Source organism: Pholis gunnellus, assembly GCF_910591455.1.
Source record: "Pholis gunnellus genome assembly, chromosome: 9".
Lineage (NCBI taxonomy): Eukaryota > Metazoa > Chordata > Actinopteri > Perciformes > Pholidae > Pholis > Pholis gunnellus.
In genome coordinates this window covers 3410863-3428155 of record NC_136535.1, presented here as the reverse complement: position 1 = coordinate 3428155, position 17293 = coordinate 3410863, and the positions used below count along the sequence as shown (strand labels likewise).

The 17293-nt window shown below is 43.6% G+C and overlaps 1 protein-coding gene across 1 annotated transcript in view; it reads right to left on the bottom strand.

Annotated features, from left to right (window-relative positions):
• usp32 (ubiquitin specific peptidase 32) overlaps positions 1–17293 on the bottom strand; it is a 69675-nt gene that overhangs the window by 8715 nt on the left and 43667 nt on the right. Inside the window, exons 13-25 of the mRNA XM_079166155.1 lie at positions 11294–11480; positions 10504–10682; positions 8946–9086; positions 7611–7776; positions 5358–5515; positions 4605–4686; positions 4410–4484; positions 3105–3243; positions 2913–3018; positions 2594–2767; positions 815–989; positions 586–737; positions 74–185 (exon numbers count right to left, since the gene is read on the bottom strand). Of these exons, the coding sequence (XP_079022281.1) occupies positions 74–185; positions 586–737; positions 815–989; positions 2594–2767; positions 2913–3018; positions 3105–3243; positions 4410–4484; positions 4605–4686; positions 5358–5515; positions 7611–7776; positions 8946–9086; positions 10504–10682; positions 11294–11480 (1846 nt within the window). The remainder of the gene's footprint in view (positions 1–73; positions 186–585; positions 738–814; positions 990–2593; positions 2768–2912; positions 3019–3104; positions 3244–4409; positions 4485–4604; positions 4687–5357; positions 5516–7610; positions 7777–8945; positions 9087–10503; positions 10683–11293; positions 11481–17293) is intronic.

Here is a 17293-nt window from a genome sequence, read left to right as displayed (position 1 = left end):
AGAGAGCCGTGGATTCAGACGGATCCACGCTGACGAGAGTGCAAAGAGACCGAGTGTGAGCGAACAGTCTCACCTGTCAGAGTGGGGGAGCTCAGTGACGTCGGCGAACCTGGCACGGGGATCTCAAATGCACACAGGAAGCCGTTAACGGACAGACGGACCTTGTGGTTGTCCTGAGGAAAGTTCTAAACACAAGGAATTTGGACATCAGACTGCAGCACCACACAGCAGTGTATGTGTAATGGATCAGTTATATAGGTTAAAAAACACTGTTGTGAAAAGTGCCTTTTAGGCAGCGAAACGAGAAAAAGGAGTGGAACCTGACTATAAAGACCATCAGTGTGAAACCTTGAACACTTTCTTAGACAATCATTATTGATTTTGTTATGACACACCTCCCAATACAATGTATATCAATTGAATTTTGTTTGTGGTGCTGGAGGTAAGAAATAATGTTTTTTTTGTCATTTGGAGCAAACTGAGCTTTTCTTTGGTATCCAACTGTGTTAGAATGATGATGTTGCCTCCTGCCCTCTGTGGCGCTGGCTACACTTGGCAGCCTGACCAGTGGAACAGTCTCAGTACCTTGATGTTGGAGGTATGGACCTCAGCCAGCAGGATCTGCTCAGGCTTCAGACTGCACAGCTCACTCAGCTGTTTCTTCAGGCCTGTGTACTTTTCATCCATATTCAACCTCAGGCCGTAGCGCACAGGTGTGGAGCCGTCCAGTTTAATGACTATAAACACAGCAGCATTATATGAGATTCAGGCTGTTTAAAAATGATTTAAAGCATCTTTCCTTCAGTCGCCTCACCAGTGATCTCCAGATGCATGGAGCTGTCCATGGGCAGGGGCAGAGACAGGAAGTTGAAGGGGTCGAAGCGAGCGCTGATGTGTCCGCAGGTCTTACACTTCACCTGGGACTTGAGCTGACCGTGGAACAGATCCACCACGATGGAGCGGTTCCTACGGAGGTGGTTCTCCCATGCCTATAGGGTGAAGGAGAATCGACAGACAGAATGGTGAGATCACACACCACTGATCCTGCAAATCCATCCCTCAGAACATACTGAAGACCAATAGAACATCAATACAGCAACATTGGCAATTTAAAGGAGAGCTTGGATGATGGGCTGACTGGTATTGACTTCTCTCTTCGCCTCATTGTTTGACTCTCAGAATGGACACCAGAAGATGTGACGGCTCATTACCTCAACAGGCCCGATGTTCAAGTCATAACTGGCCTATTCCCCTTCATTGACTGTTACACTAATTAATTAAGAGAAGATAAGATAATCCTTTATTAGTCCCGCAGTGGGGAAATTTACAATTATTCGTCTTGCAAAGGAATTAATCAAAAAGTTGAACATTTCAGACATTGCTTGCCATTTCATTAAAGTGGAATAGACGAAACCCATGAATATGCTTTCTCATGTTGACTCCATTACGCACGCTCCGTTCCACTGTGATTCACTTTTTTCATTATAACGTCCGTCTGCTGCGGCTGAAAACAACACTACGAGAATGGTGACATCGAACCCAAACAGTTATGTTGCAGCCTGGATGGCTAAACATTGATAATTTACCTTTCGCTAAGCCCCGCCCCCTGCTGCTACTCTGTCAGGCTACCATGGAGCCCACACTGTCACTAACTGCCCTCCCTGCACCAACATTATCTCATTTTAGCCAGTCTGCGTTTGAGGGGGGGACTTAGCAAGGAGTCAATTCTCTGTGGGTCTTCTATGACCTGTGGGCGGCCCCTTGCACATTGCCATTTCATATCTTGTATCATGAAATCATTGATTATAGACAATTTAAAAAGGTGCAGTTGGTAATTTTAATAATAATAACTTTTTTTCTTATATTTGCTCGAAATGTCACTATATTCTCACAAAAGTTTATGAGAAACACAATCTTTGAAAAAGTCAGGTTCCTCTGCCTCCTCTTCGTGTAAGTGCCCCTAAGAACAACCAATGAGAGCAACGAGTCTCTACGCTGCTGTCAATCACTGCCTGTCAACTAGGCAGCGTGGATCAAATATAAATGAAGATTCTGTTCCTGTATTGACTATTTCTTGCTTGAAATGTTTTCAGACACATAATTTAATCACCGTTTAGCTGTAAAAGGAGAGAGTTTTTTCCAGCCGGTGCTCGGTTTTTGGTGGTTGGGTCACAAACGTTCTCATGTTACAGCTAGTAAGTTATTCTATTTAAGTTACCAACTCTAGCTTTAGTGTTTTGGTAAATACTGAAGCTCTGAAACCAAGTCTTCAGAGGCTTTAACGGACTTTGTTGTGTATAAATTTATTACATAAAACAATACTGTAAAAACATGAACATGCTTTTTTGTCACTGTATTTACTGTTTATAGAACACGGACATGAAAGCCAGCTTGCATTTCAGTGGACGGGGAAGACAGAGCTTTTAGAATATGGTGATGTAAATGATGACAAGATAAGGGACTGTGTGGCAGTAAAATCAAAGGGGACAGCTTTCTTTCTGTGATTGCAGATTTTAAATATAAATATAGCTGAACACCCAGTGTTCATTTTATTTGTAGACGATAGTATTTGGTGAGCAGTGTGATCTCTGACCTCAGAGGCCACCTCCCAGTCAGGCCGGCCATCGCTGTCCTTCAGCTCCACGTAGGGTTTCTCATGCACTCTGTTGAGATCTTCATGCAGACCATCCAGCAGGAAGGCTAGCAGCTCCTGGGAGTCCTGCTGCTGGAATCCATTGAAGCGTGGGGCATACTTTGCTATTGTCCACTGGAGAGGAAGGAATGACATCATAAAGTAGCACTTTAACAAGTTTAGACAGCACAGAGATTGTAAGTCAAGACGGATCAAAGATGACTATACGTGACTAAAGTCTTTAACTATCTATGTGGGAGACAGTGATGAGGCTGCTTACCCTGAGTTTGAGTGGAGCAAGGTTCTTCTGTGTCCCGCTCCACAGCTCCATCACCAGGTCACCATAACACTTGGCCATGTGACCTCGCATCCCGATGGGGTTTGTTCTGTGAATCAATGCGGCCCAGTTATATTGAGGAGTTCAAGCTCAGGGTGGCAAGATTTATACCAAATTGATTGACTTAAATGGCACCTGTTGAGCTCATAGAGGTGTCTCCCTGAGATGAAGTAGTCTGTGAGAGGCTTGGTGTTGCTCACACACTGGATACTGGAGTTCATGAAGCAGGTGTTGCCAAGGTTACTGAGGCCAGTGGCGCCTTTCTCTGTGGGAACTGGGATGGAAAACAATGTGTAAAAACACTAAAAGGGCGAACAAGTTCTCTTTACTGACCAGCACCAATGACCTTAATGTCTGTTACTATTGCACATTATGACAAACTTTTATGTAAAATATCGCATATACTCTACATGGCAGCCATTTTTAATATATACATATATGTATATATATTAAAAAAGTGCGTACATTGTTTTTTGCCATGTAGATATATGTAATATGCATACATACATATTGGAGAATACAAATGCACGAATTGCAATTTTCTTTCTAAGAACTATAATTGACAGCATACACAAGCATTTTCTTTAACGGGAAATTCAATTGTATGTTGATAGATATCTGAAAAGAAAATATTATTCTATACTGTGTATGTAGAAATCAACTGTGTAAATAGAGTCAACTATTTATAACAACAGACAGCTATATATTACATTGCAGTGTATAACATTATGTATTTATTGATTCATACACTACGTATGAATCAGGTGTGTGTAATATCGTATATTGCTGCCCCACACCTACTGACAGAGGAGAGGAGAGACCCCACGCTGGTGGAAGAAGAGCCGGTCGCTGCGATTACTTTGAGCAGCATGCATGGGAATGTATTACAATCGAATATGTGAATATATTTCTTGCTTTTTCCCTGATGGTCTGAATAAGTTGCAAAATTTGACACTAATCGTTTTTTGGAAATAAAGTCGCTAAGAAGGCCTGAAAACTCTTTAAACAAAGCAAGAAAGGGGACATACAGGGTTGATTTCTAAACTCTGAACGAGCATGGAGGATAAGAGGACATCCATATACAGTACTTAAGTTAGTGAGCAGCATATGAGCCCTGTGTTGTGTTTGAGGAGTGACTGTATCAAGCAGCTGTGTGTACTCTCTCCTCTCCCTACCACTCAAACAAAAAAAACTATATCTGCCATTACTTTCCACAGATTCCTTTTCAATTATATTATGTTGTAGGATCCTATTGACAATCATTTCCTCCCACTATATGCTACAAAGAGTAGAAAGTGTGATGATTGACAGATTTCCCTTCAAATGTAATATCTGTTGGTAACGGAGCACAGTTAATATCCACCAATACGAGCTGACTCAAACTACCCTTCTGCCCGTTTAAAAATGCACAGTAAGATGAGCGTCCCTCATGCAGCTTACCTTTGTGTCTGTCCATCTTACTACTGTTGGCAATGAAAGACATTTCCTCAGGCCAGCTCATGTCTTTGTTCCTGACTGTGGAGGAAGACAATAAATGAGTTCACTCACACCGTCATGTGCCTTTATTTAGACGAACCTGGAATATAACACTATTAGGAGCCTGAAGAGAGTTTGGTTAATTCTGCTTTTTCAGACCTTCAATCACAAGCTGCTGCTCATCATAGATCTTCAGGCTTTCCAGTGTGTGATCTTCATCGTCCAGGAGCGTGAGGTAATTCTGCAAGACAAAGCAGTAACTTTTGATTTATTAGTGCTATGAAATAATGACTCTGTTCTTTCTTCTGCATCAGTTCATTTTTAAGGTACCATCAGATATGGTTGTATTAACCTGCTAATAACTGTATCGTTCCCATCCACGCTTTGTGTGAGGTGTGTATAAATGTCAGCGATAGGACTCTACCTGGCCCTTGGTTAGCTGTGTTGTCATTTCATTTAACATAGATCAATTTAGGAAAATGCATCATGTAAGCACAAAACTGAAATAATGAAGGTCTTGGAACTAGATTTGACGTGGGGACTCTTTTCAAGCTAGGGCCTCACATTTAAATTATAATAAAAGCCCCACCTTAGGGCCCCCCAGCTGATAGTGTGCCTTGGTGGTATATAATCCCAAATACATTCTCAATTCCATTAACAGAAAACACACACAATATTCATGTTGGTTTTTTGGAGCCCCTGGAGTTTGCACATTTAAGATGATATATTTAACTGTGAATGAGAGTGATAGACAATTTTTATAATTCAGATGCATGGACCAATAGCATTTTTGTACTAATCCACTCCTTATATCTACTCTATATTCTTATACTCTTATATTAATGCAGGTTTTTTATCTGGCATTTCATGAAAAGTCAAATATATTAAAGTCAAGGCGGCTTTGTGACCCACCTCACTGTTGTAGAGCCAGAGTCTCATGTCCTCCTCCTTGATGCGGAGTCTCTGGGACAGGTAGAGGTGGATGTCCTTGATGGTGGCCATGCGGCTGAAGCAGCCTGTGTAGGCCAAGACCCTCTTCAGGGGAGCGTTGGGGGACGGCACGCTACCTGCTAACGGGCAGGACAGGAACATTCACAAAGTGACCCAAACACCAAGCACACAGCACAAATTTGGAGTTTTGTTCATTCGACTTGTTTGACCCTTGTGTGTTTTAAAACTCATATTGGCTACACACAAGCTCACAACAACAGCATTCTGGTGACTGAGGATTAGTTGTAAGGAAGCAGCAAGAGGCTTTTTTTGTCAATCAGCACAGATTTAATTGGTCAATCAATTTAGTGGATTAAGTGGACTCAGATTGGATTAAATCACATACAAACCAATCATGACCATTCCTGGTCATTACAATATAAACATACACATTTAAAAGCTTTACGTAACTGGCTTCAAAATGATTAATGAAACTATCTGATTTAATCAGACTTTTAAATATTATTATTTCCCATCTACACAGCTTTGCTATTCAATTCTACCCCTCTACACTTGTTTGAGTGCTCTACTCGGGCTGTCAGGAAGACATTATGGAATATGATGGATAAGTAGATCAATTTGAGATATTTAGCCACAAGACTGAGTCTTAATGCCCTGCAATGAGAAGCCGCTGCTTATGAGTCATAATGGTAGCCAAAGCTCCACTGGGGTCTGAAACCTGATATGTTGGCTTGATTCGGACCAGCACTCCCATGCTGAGTGCTGCTGCCTGATTACCCTGGAGAAAATCAGTACAGCTCCACTTTATGCTTTGTCATCTGCTTTCTTTTTGCAGCGAGACATTTCCAGTTCGTCTATACATCCATTTAGCCATCATACAAAAGGATAAATACTAGAGTGAAATCCAGCTTCAATTATTGTGTGAGTGAGTTGGTCTATATATAGTCCTTTCACTATGAGAACATTGGATGTGATTTGACCCTTCGCTAAGCCCCGCCCCCCACTGCTACCCCTTCAAGCTGTCAGAGCTACACCGAGCCCACTCTGTCACTTACTGCCCTCCCTGCATCAATGTTGTCTCATTTTTGGGGGAAAAAATAAAATGATTAAATGACCTTCAGTAGCTAGCGTAGCATAGTGCTACCACTAATTAATGATGTGCTAACATACTTAGCTCATTTTTGCTCCTCAGGTTTTTACGTAGAAATGTATATCTCTCTCCAGGTAACGAGTATCACTGCTACACAACGGTAACACATGGCTAGCTCCAAATCCACACAACCAACATGAAAATTAAGGAAATCTGAAACAATTGCTATGACAGTGTGTGAAGCACAGACGTATAGTTGTCTGAACCTGGCCGGAGCAGGCCGATGCTATGATTGGCCAGTCTGCGCTTGAGGGGCGGGACTTAGAAAAGGGTCAATTAACTGAAGCAAAAGGGACTGATATAAAAAAGTCTTGATGTGGTACAATTAACAGTCATCGACATGGAAACAACAACAGAACAGCGAGCCTTTACGAGCTGCCTCATCCAAATGCTGGAGGTCCTGGTTCAACAATATGAAGTCAGCCAGAGAGAAGACTCTTCACTCTGTTGGAGTTGTTGAACTACAGAAACACTTGGACTTTCATTTTGTTTGCTTTTCTCAATGATGGTGATTTTTTTGCCTGAATTTCTGTTTTTGTGTTGTCACTTTGTTTGACTGATCAGAAAGTTCTGAGTGTAGAAACAGAGTCGGATTAGACAGACACATTCAAATTTGATACGTTTTCAGGTGTTCAAAGAACAAAGCGATTTTCCAAAGGCCAAATCCTCACAGCAGAGTAGATATATGCCTAAAGTTCAGATCATGTCCCAGACTGTTTCAAATATTATACTTTAAACGATTTGTTAAGTTTGTCATGATTTAGAATACTTCTAATGCAGATGAGTGAAGAGCACTAGAACAAGTGTGGTCAAAACATATAATACTTGAATGGCAAGGTCTGTGAAGATTGAAATAGTTTGAATTAAGAAACTTTTAGATCAGCAGTCTGTCCCCTTCATGGGCCATTGGTTCATTCCACTGCCCACGCCAGAAACCTGCCAGGGCTGGATCAGTCCACTTTAGGAGGATTAAAAGGGGGGGGGGGGGGGGGGGGGGGATGCGGGGTAGCTCAATGAAGCATTTGGCGACGGCTTGCTCTGGTCTTGCTGCAGGCTTACGTTACCTCTTGGTGGGGGTAAATACGGTGGGAACATTCGCAGGCTGGTCATACCCATATTGACCCAGATGTTGGACTGGGGGGAGCGCGTGGCCGGCTGCTGGCGGAGGAAGAGGAGGTAGCGTGGGAAGAGCTCCAGCTCTGCTTGGCCGGTCTTGCTCTCCAGGATAACCTGCAGGGGTGGAAGGGATAGTTTTATACTTTCCATGCATTGAAACCAGAGTGCATTGATCGGTCTGGAAACCTGTGACCGCTTCATTAGTGGATTTCACCTGGTCAAGACCAGATAAAACAAATGATACATTATTACCTTTTAGTTATGGTCCATTATATGTTTCAAATAGACTTTATTCAAATGAACCAAGAGCTGAAAGCTTGGACTCATATGAACTCACAGGTAATTGAGTTCATTGCACAGTTGTCAAATCATGTTAACAAACTACACAATTATAATAAACAACAACAATACAAAAGGCCAGATTAAAAAAAACAAGGGACTGCAGCTATTTCTCTCCCTCCCTTTTAACTCAGGCTGAACACCGTCTCTCTCCCTCCTGGCTGTTGGCGCCTCATCCTACTTGTTGGATCTGGATCTCCGTCCTCCAGGTGATCCAGCCTCTCCTCTCGTTTCCCTCTCTCCCTCCCTCTGTGTGCTTCCTTCCATCTCCTATCTGTATGAATGATGTGCGTCTTATGCGTTTGTGTGTCTTCTTTCCAAGTTCCATGGTGGTCGGCAGGATGTGTGGCTCAGGCTCTAGCAGTCTGGTGAAGCTGTTCCCCCAGATCCATTTTCTTTATACATGTATACTGTGTATACTTTTTGTCATTTGGATTGTCGGTACTGTAATTTTATGTTAGTTATTCTGTGCACACTGCATCTTTTGCATGTCTGTCCATCAGTTACTCTTCCTGAGGGGAGTTTTTCCTTCGGACGTTTGTGCCAAAGGTGAAGAAAATGTCTCCTGGTTTTTCTGAGACATCACTTTCATGAGAATGGGACGGGTGGACGTATGTAGATGGAGGGACAGACAACCCAAACATAGTGTCTTCGGCCCCTGGGGGGGGGGGATTAATACAGAATGCCTTCCTTCTTCTCAAATTACAAACTGCCTCCTGGTTTCCCTACTACATAATGACGAATGATTAGTGATATCGCCCTCACTTTCAGCATTAGTTCAAAATAAAGTTGTTGAGATAATCTCGATGAACTGCGGGCTTTTGTTGAACCAGGTCTGATTGCCTGTCCACTTTGTGCTTCTTGCCCGGCTACCCTTGCATCACAGTGACAGTGAGGTTCATCAGCTGTTGGGAGGATGTGTATTACAGACTGCATTCACTCACCGGTCGCGGCAGGCTGAGGTTGGCACCGTACCAATGGTAGAGTGCCCTCCACACCGGCTCTGGCACCGTCTCAAAGTCTCTGCCAGGCACCAGCTGCAAGGAGCGCTTCAGCCTGCCCCCCTCCATGGTTAACGTAGGGGCCTGCAGGGGAACAGAATGGACATCAGCATTTCAATTGGTGCACAAAAGAACCTATTCTGCCTACTTGGATTACGGATAATAGACATAGACAGTATCCTAATGCTATGCACAGGCTGGCAGCCTGCAATCAGTACAGCATGATGTAGAGATAAGACAAAAGAAAAAGGAAGCACCATCTGGTCCCTGAGAGCCTTTGCCAGATAAGGAGGAGTGCCTACTAATTAGGAATCTCAGATGGTTTTTTCTGTCAAACCAAAGAAGAAGCTGGCTGATGTAACCATCAGGTTTTCATCTACAAACACAAACTGCTGCAAACACTACACAACAAGATTCTTTTTAACGGAATGAAAATGTGTATTGTAAGCTGAAGGTACAGCTGATAACACCCACTCTAGCCTAAAAGTTCTATTTCTGATTATATATTTGTATCTGTTCATCAAATTATTTCTAAAGGTTTTTTATTCACAAAGCGTCCGACACATTCTGAGCTGCTCACAAGTATTCCATAAGTGTGTCCCTTCACTTTTATACATCAACACTTTGTTTCTTAAACACCATCCTCTAAATCTAGATACGTTTTCTCAAATCTCACGTATACTTAAACTTAAACTTTGTTTTAATCATCACATATATACATCCATGAAATTTGATCTCTCCATTCTAAGAATTAGTATTGAACTGATGTAATGGCCCGGTGAGCAACTTCAGGGTTCAGTGTCTCGCTCGCGGAAAAGAAGATCTGCCAACCGTGTGATTAAAAGGACGACCCGCTCTATCCCCAGCGCAATAAAGCTGGAGCCAGGGCATGGCTAGCTTAGCTTAGCATAAAGACAGGAGGCAGGGTGAATAGCTAGCTTGGCTCTGTCCAGAGTTAAAAGTACACAAATCTCCATTAACAGATTCTGCATTCACATGTAGAATCTGTAGGCAACCGGACCACATTTTGTTATTGGTTTCTGTTTGTAGTCCGTGTAGTGTTGACCAATCACGTTCGAACACGCTTTGGTTGGATGCAGGCAAACAGTCCGTGTGGAGAGCGAAAGAGGCAGAACACAATGGCCAAAATTCAATCTCGGAACCTGTCGACGATTTAACTTTCTGTTGGTTTGGTATTAGCTTGGAACTGGCTACTTGTGAAAACATCTGGTCTCTGTACTCCCACTCCAGTCTCGCATCTCAAGTTGCTAATGGCAGTGTTAACAACAAGCCCCCAAAGGCCTGGAGGACTGCATTCAAAATACAGTTTGGGAGCTGCACGTAACCATGGCAATATTGATACTGGGCATTTCAATGTTTTGAAATGGGATCCCCTCGATACCGGTCAGTCTTTTTCTGTACTTTCACACTGACTTTGTACTGATCATCAACAAAATTAACTGAGCAGCAATCGCAATCTCTCTCACACACACACACTTGCCTTCATGGGGTCGGTATTGACCAGAGGCTGGTTATCGATGGCTCCAGGTCTTTGTGCTGCCAGCTGGGAGGGGAGGTGGCCGTTGGCTCCAGAAAAACACTGATTATTGTTGTCTGATACATTGTGCTGACGGGCAAAACAGCTCTCAGTAGCAGAGGGAGCTACCTGGGGGCTCAGGGCTGCTGGGACAGAAGGGATGAGAGGGAGCAACCCGGCCACACACACACACACACACACACACACACACACACACACACACACACACACACACACACACACACACACACACACACACACCACACACACACACGGGAAGGGGAAAACAGGAATCACAGACAAACACAAAACAGAGATCATTCAAATTCAATCTATTGTCATTGGTGGGATGCTTTATTAGAAGTCAAGTCATAGTTTCCATGAGTTTGGACATTGTAAAGATGCCAGTATAAACGTTGAGTATTTCAACGATACACTAAAGACACTAAACTAAATATTGTATCAGAATACAGCCTAAATCAGAAACATAAGCTTGATGACACATTTCTTTTATGATCAACTGAATGATGGTCCACAGTCAGCGATTCTATCCATGGAGCTCATTGTGATTCTGGCGGTCCCTGTGGACTAAACTGGTAGTGTTTCCCTGCACCAGATTCCCTTTAGAAAATCTCCTATTTTACTGCAGCAGGGTTTTATCTGCACTCTACTGAGTGAAATGTTCTAGTTATTTGTATCATTATTATTATTATAATATGTGCTATCAACTGTTATGTGAAGCGTGTTGACTGACCGGTCTCTGTGGCCTCTGAGGCACTGGAAACGGCATCAGGGGACCTCTCCTCAGTGGGGCTGACCGAGCTGAAGGTTCCCAGTCCTCCCAGTCGGTCTGGTGGGGCGGGCTCTATAGAGGCTGTGGTCATTGGAGAGCGCAACGAGCTCAGAATGGACGGCTGCTCCACCACGATGCCCTTATGCTCCTGGACAGGGAGACAATAGCAGGGACTTCCCTGTCATTGTTTAAAGTGACATCTGTGATTAATGTGTTGTTTGCTTTTGTGGTAGTCACTGCTACTGTCCCAGACAGTGTGATGTCATTGTGCAAGATGCAGTAAAAACCTGGTCTCATAAATATATGTAAGTATTATCTAAAACTCTAGCATTCGCACTTTTGAAAGTTAGGTCAATGAAATGTAACATTTACAGAAATCTGTGAACAGACAAGTGAGGCACAGCATTTTAAAAGTAAACCTTCACTTGGGAACAATGATTTAGAGTGTGCATTTAATGTAATGTACTCAAGTTATGTATACACTGTGCATGTAATGTTCTGCCCGAGATGGAAAAAAATGACTTCCTCCTGAACCCATACAACACCATGTGGGACCTTGTGAAAGAAATACTAAAGTTAATCAGCAGGTACATGTGCAATTGAAGTGTTTGAATATCAGACTTCTTTTAACCATATACTCATATACCTGAGGTAAACACCTTGAGACATGTTTTCTAATTGAATGAGCAAGTTGGAACTACAGAAGCACCAATCCATTTAGTATTTTCAAAAATCATTGTAATAAGATACTAAGCCCTCCTAAGTCAACCTTCACAACAATACACTGCGTATAAAGTGTCACCGGCCATGACATTGTTAAAGGGAACATTCACCACCTTTTATGTGGACATCCAATCAGTGTTGACGGTAAATGTAGCCGATTGAAGCAATAAACTCCTCAGTGCTGCTATGTTGACCCACAGAAGTTTGCAGATGAAAATCTGTCGTTCTTCCTGCATCCAGAGCGGTCATTAACATGACAGTGACGTAGCTGGAGGCAAGGAAGAACCAGGGGGTTGTATTTCAGCATGGATTTCTAGTCAAGGCGTACTTCAGATGCTGCTCAAAAGCAGAACTTCCTTGTACTCTTCGCCTGTATTGCAAACTAGCTACGTTTCCAACAGTGTAAAAATGTCATCCCAAAGGATGTTATGGACGAGGACACATATCACAGTGTAAATAACCAAATTCATGTGTGGCAAGCAATCTGTTGTTTTTCGTTGCATGTTTTGCCTGTTTTTCTGAGTTTATGTCTTTATTGTTTTTAAAACGAAATGCTTTTATTTTGAAAGCAGCTCTGAGAGTAATAGACGGAAGTGGTTTTGTGTGCGCAAGGAGAGAGAGTAACGGACAGAGAGTAACGATCACGGACGGAGAGAAAGACGGTTGGAGAGAGAGTAACGGACAGAGAGTAACGGACGGAGAGAAAGACGGTGGGAGAGAGAGTAACGGACAGAGAGTAACGGACGGAGAGAAAGACGGTTGGAGAGAGAGTAACGGACAGAGAGTAACGGACGGAGAGAAAGACGGTGGGAGAGAGAGTAACGGACAGAGAGTAACGGACAGAGAGTAACGGACGGAGAGAAAGACGGTGGGAGAGAGAGTAACGGACAGAGAGTAACGATCACGGACGGAGAGAAAGACGGTTGGAGAGAGAGTAACGGACAGAGAGTAACGATCACGGACGGAGAGAAAGACGGTTGGAGAGAGAGTAACGGACAGAGAGTAACGGACGGAGAGAAAGACGGTTGGAGAGAGAGTAACGGACAGAGAGTAACGGACGGAGAGAAAGACGGTTGGAGAGAGAGTAACGGACAGAGAGTAACGGACGGAGAGAAAGACGGTTGGAGAGAGAGTAACGGACAGAGAGTAACGGACGGAGAGAAAGACGGTTGGAGAGAGAGTAACGGACGGAGAGAAAGACGGTTGGAGAGAGAGTAACGGACGGAGAGAAAGACGGTTGGAGAGAGAGTAACGGACAGAGAGTAACGGACGGAGAGAAAGACGGTTGGAAATGGATACTAACGGTACGGGATGAGTACCCCCCCGAAGAGGCACAAGCTCTTAAGTTGTTTGTTGTTTGTTGTTTGTTTGATTAATCAATAAATTACACAATCATCAGTTAAGTGTCGAACCATCATTCGGAGGGATACGCTACAGTAAGAGCTTCACCTTCATCTGCTACACCTCGCTACTTGTGGAACAAAGACGGAACGGCCACAGAGCAGCGAGTTGCAGCACCTAGCTTGATGGTCTACAGTAAGAGCTTCAGTAAGAGCTTCACCTTCATCTGCTACGCTTCAGTAAGAGCTTCACCTTCATCTGCTACACCTCGCTACTTGTGGAAAAGTAAGAGCTTCACCTTCATCTGCTACGCTTCAGTAAGAGCTTAACCTTCATCTGCTACGCTATAGTAAGAGCTTCACCTTTATCTGCTACACCTCGCTACTTGTGGAACAAAGACGGAACGGCCACGGAGCAGCGAGTTGCAGCACCTAGCTTGATGGTCAACAGTAGCGGTAAGGAAAAATACATTCCAAATGGATTCCATAAAGGATCAGATATATAAGCTACAAACGGAAATCCAAGAAATTAGAGGCTTACTACATCTGGAGGATTATGAAGTAATGTCGAAGCAGCAATTAAAGGAGGAAATTGAATGTAAGGAAAAACAGCTAGCTGAGCTTCAACTTGAAATGGATGATGCTACAATACCACGTCGATCAGAACGTCATATTGTACAAACGGAGAAAATGCTTGCCTACCAACAGGATGAAATGAGTAAAAAAGAAAAAAGACTCCTAAACTTGTATGATCAATGGAAAATTAAAATCAGAACATCCAAAGAAAATTTAAAGAAAGACATATCAGACACCGAATTGTCTACAATAGCAGACAACATTGAAGAAGGAATGGATGATGTCATGAGAGCGTACAGTGAAATAAGAGAGCGTGCCTCACCATCCACTGACTTGAGACGCAAGATTGATGCTTGTGAGGCTGTGACTAAAGACGTCATGAAGATAGTCAATGAACGCTTATCAGCAGTCGATGGTGATTATGATGCAGTATGTGAAAGGCATCGTCTCCGTCAGTTATATGCCCATGACTATGCATACTCAGTATATGGCACAGCTTCTCAGTCAAGTGGCAGTCACCACTCTGAGTCAACGATCATAACTGCAAAAAGGGCTGAGGCAGCCGCAGAGCTCGCGGCAAAGGAGGCTCAATATAAAATACTGCAAGAAGAAAGAAAGCAAAAGGAAAAAATAAGGATAATGGAGGAAAACCATAGGAAGGAATTAGAAAAGCAGACGTCTGAATTAGAGCGTCTACAAGTAGAAAGAGATATGGAAGTTGCTCGTGCTAGACTGGAGATCTACGACAGAGAAATCAGACAAGAAACTGATAGACAGTCCATTCAGCAGAACAACAGACCCCCCATCATTCCTTTCAACCCTGCTATATACCATCAAAATCCTCACGTTGTGACACCAGCGCCCACTAATGACATGTCCTGTCTAGCCCAAGCAATCCAAGACAGCATAGCCATAAACAGACTCCCAGTGCCAACGCCCACAGTGTTTAGTGGAGACCCAATCCAGTACATTGAATGGCGAGCGTCGTTCATGTCACTTGTTGACCGAAAGGGTATTTCTTCAGCTGATAAACTGTATTACCTAAAGAAATACGTCAGTGGCCCTGCTCATAAATGTCTCGAAGGCACATTTTATCGCTATGATGATGAGGCATATAGGGATGCATGGAATAAGCTCAACCATCGCTACGGACAGCCTTTTGTCGTCCAAAGAGCTTTCAGGGACAAGCTATCAAAATGGCCAAAAATTCAGCCCAAGGATGCTGAAGGGTTAAGAACATTCTCGGACTTCCTAAGTGCTTGTCTGCAAGCCATGGCCCACGTGAAGGGTTTAGAAATATTAAGTGACTGCGAAGAAAACGTAAAGCTAATACAAAAGGTTCCTGACTGGTTAGCATCAAGTTGGAATCGTCGGGTTACAATAGCCCTAATGGAAGGAAAAGAGTTTCCCACCTTTGAGGATTTCACTAACTTTGTGTCTTTAGAAGCAGAGATAGCATGCAACCCAGTCACTTCCATATATGCTCTTCACTCAGCCAACTCATCTCATGACAAAGGATACATAAAGGAAACAAAGGGAAACAAAGCCAATGTTTTCAGCACTCAAACTGCCATGAACAGTGACAAGTCAACATTAAACAATGCAAAACCAAGGTCCCCCTGTTTGTGGTGCAACGATGACAAGCATCAACTTCCCAAGTGCCCTGACTTCAAAGAAAAGTCCCTTGAGGATCGACGAGCATACGTGAAGGATAACAAGCTGTGTTATGGATGTGTGAAACCAGGCCACGGTGCCAAGGAATGTCGTCACCGCCATTCTTGTGATATATGTAAGGGAAGGCACCCTACTTGTCTCCACGACGAGAACTACAGAAGACGTGATGGTAGAGAAAGGTCTGTACCCCTTGCCAACACAGCTCCAAACACTGTAAACGAAACCATTGCAGCCACAGCACTCAGTGTCACTGGAGGTAGTCAGTCAGGCAGCACTTCCATGATCGTTCCTGTATGGGTGTCCTCTGCTGAAAACCCAGCCAAAGAACAGCTTGTCTACGCATTACTAGACACTCAAAGTGACAGCACCTTCATCAACAAGGAGATAAGCAAGGAACTACAAGCAGACGCATACCCTGTGAAACTGAAACTTACCACTATGCTTGGAGAAAACATGATTGTGAAAAGTGAAAGGGTATCGGGACTACGTGTGAGAGGTTACAATTCAGGTGTTCACATCAACCTTCCTCCTTCTTACACCAAGGACTGCATTCCTGTGAATCGTGATCATATTCCCACTCACGAAACTGCAAAACAATGGCCTCACTTAACAGCGATCGCAGATAAGATGCCACCTCTTCTCAGCTGTGATGTAGGACTCTTGATTGGGTATAACTGTCCCAGAACACTAACACCCAGACAAGTAGTAGCAGGAAAAGACAACGAGCCCTATGCCATCCTTACGGAATTAGGATGGAGCATTGTAGGCTGCTCAACACAGTGCCTCGATGAAACAGAATCAAGGCTGTGTCACAGAGTCACTGTAAAGGAACTCCCAATAGTCACGCCAATGGATGTGATAAGCGCCCTGGAATCAGATTTTAAGGACGCCAAAGGAGATGACAAGACTGTCTCACAAGAGGATATCATTTTCCTAAACAAACTCAAAGAAGGCATAAGGAAAAATGATCGGGGACATTACGAGATGCCTCTGCCCTTTAAGCAGCGGCCACACTTACCTGATAACAAAAAACTCGCTGAAATCAGACTTAGTCATTTACGACGGAGGTTCCACAGGGACGAGAAATATAAGAAGGACTACACAGACGGTATCCTCAAGGTGGGAGGAAGACTCCGCCACTCATCACTCGCCGACTCATTCAAGCATCCAATTGTCATCCCCAAGGAGCACCATGTGACAAAGCTGATAATAGCTCACAACCATGAAAGGACAAAGCATCAGGGAAAAGGTTTCACCATTAACGAAATCAGATCCAATGGCTTTTGGATTCCTGGAATGAGCCGAGCAGTGGCGTCATATGTTCGCCAGTGTGTGACTTGTCGCAAAATCCGGAGACCTCCAGAAGGCCAAAAAATGAGTGACCTTCCTGTAGAACGTGTTGAGCCCTCCCCACCCTTCACATATTGTGGTATGGACTGCTTCGGTCCTTTTGTCACTACAGAGGGAAGGAAACAGCATAAACGATACGGCCTACTCTTTACCTGTTTCTGCTCACGGGCAATTCACATCGAGATGTTGGAAGATTTGTCCACGGATGCTTTCATCAACGGCTTGCGATGTTTCATTGCAGTTCGCGGTGCAGTCCGTCAAATCCAGTGTGACCAAGGCACTAACTTTGTTGGTGCAA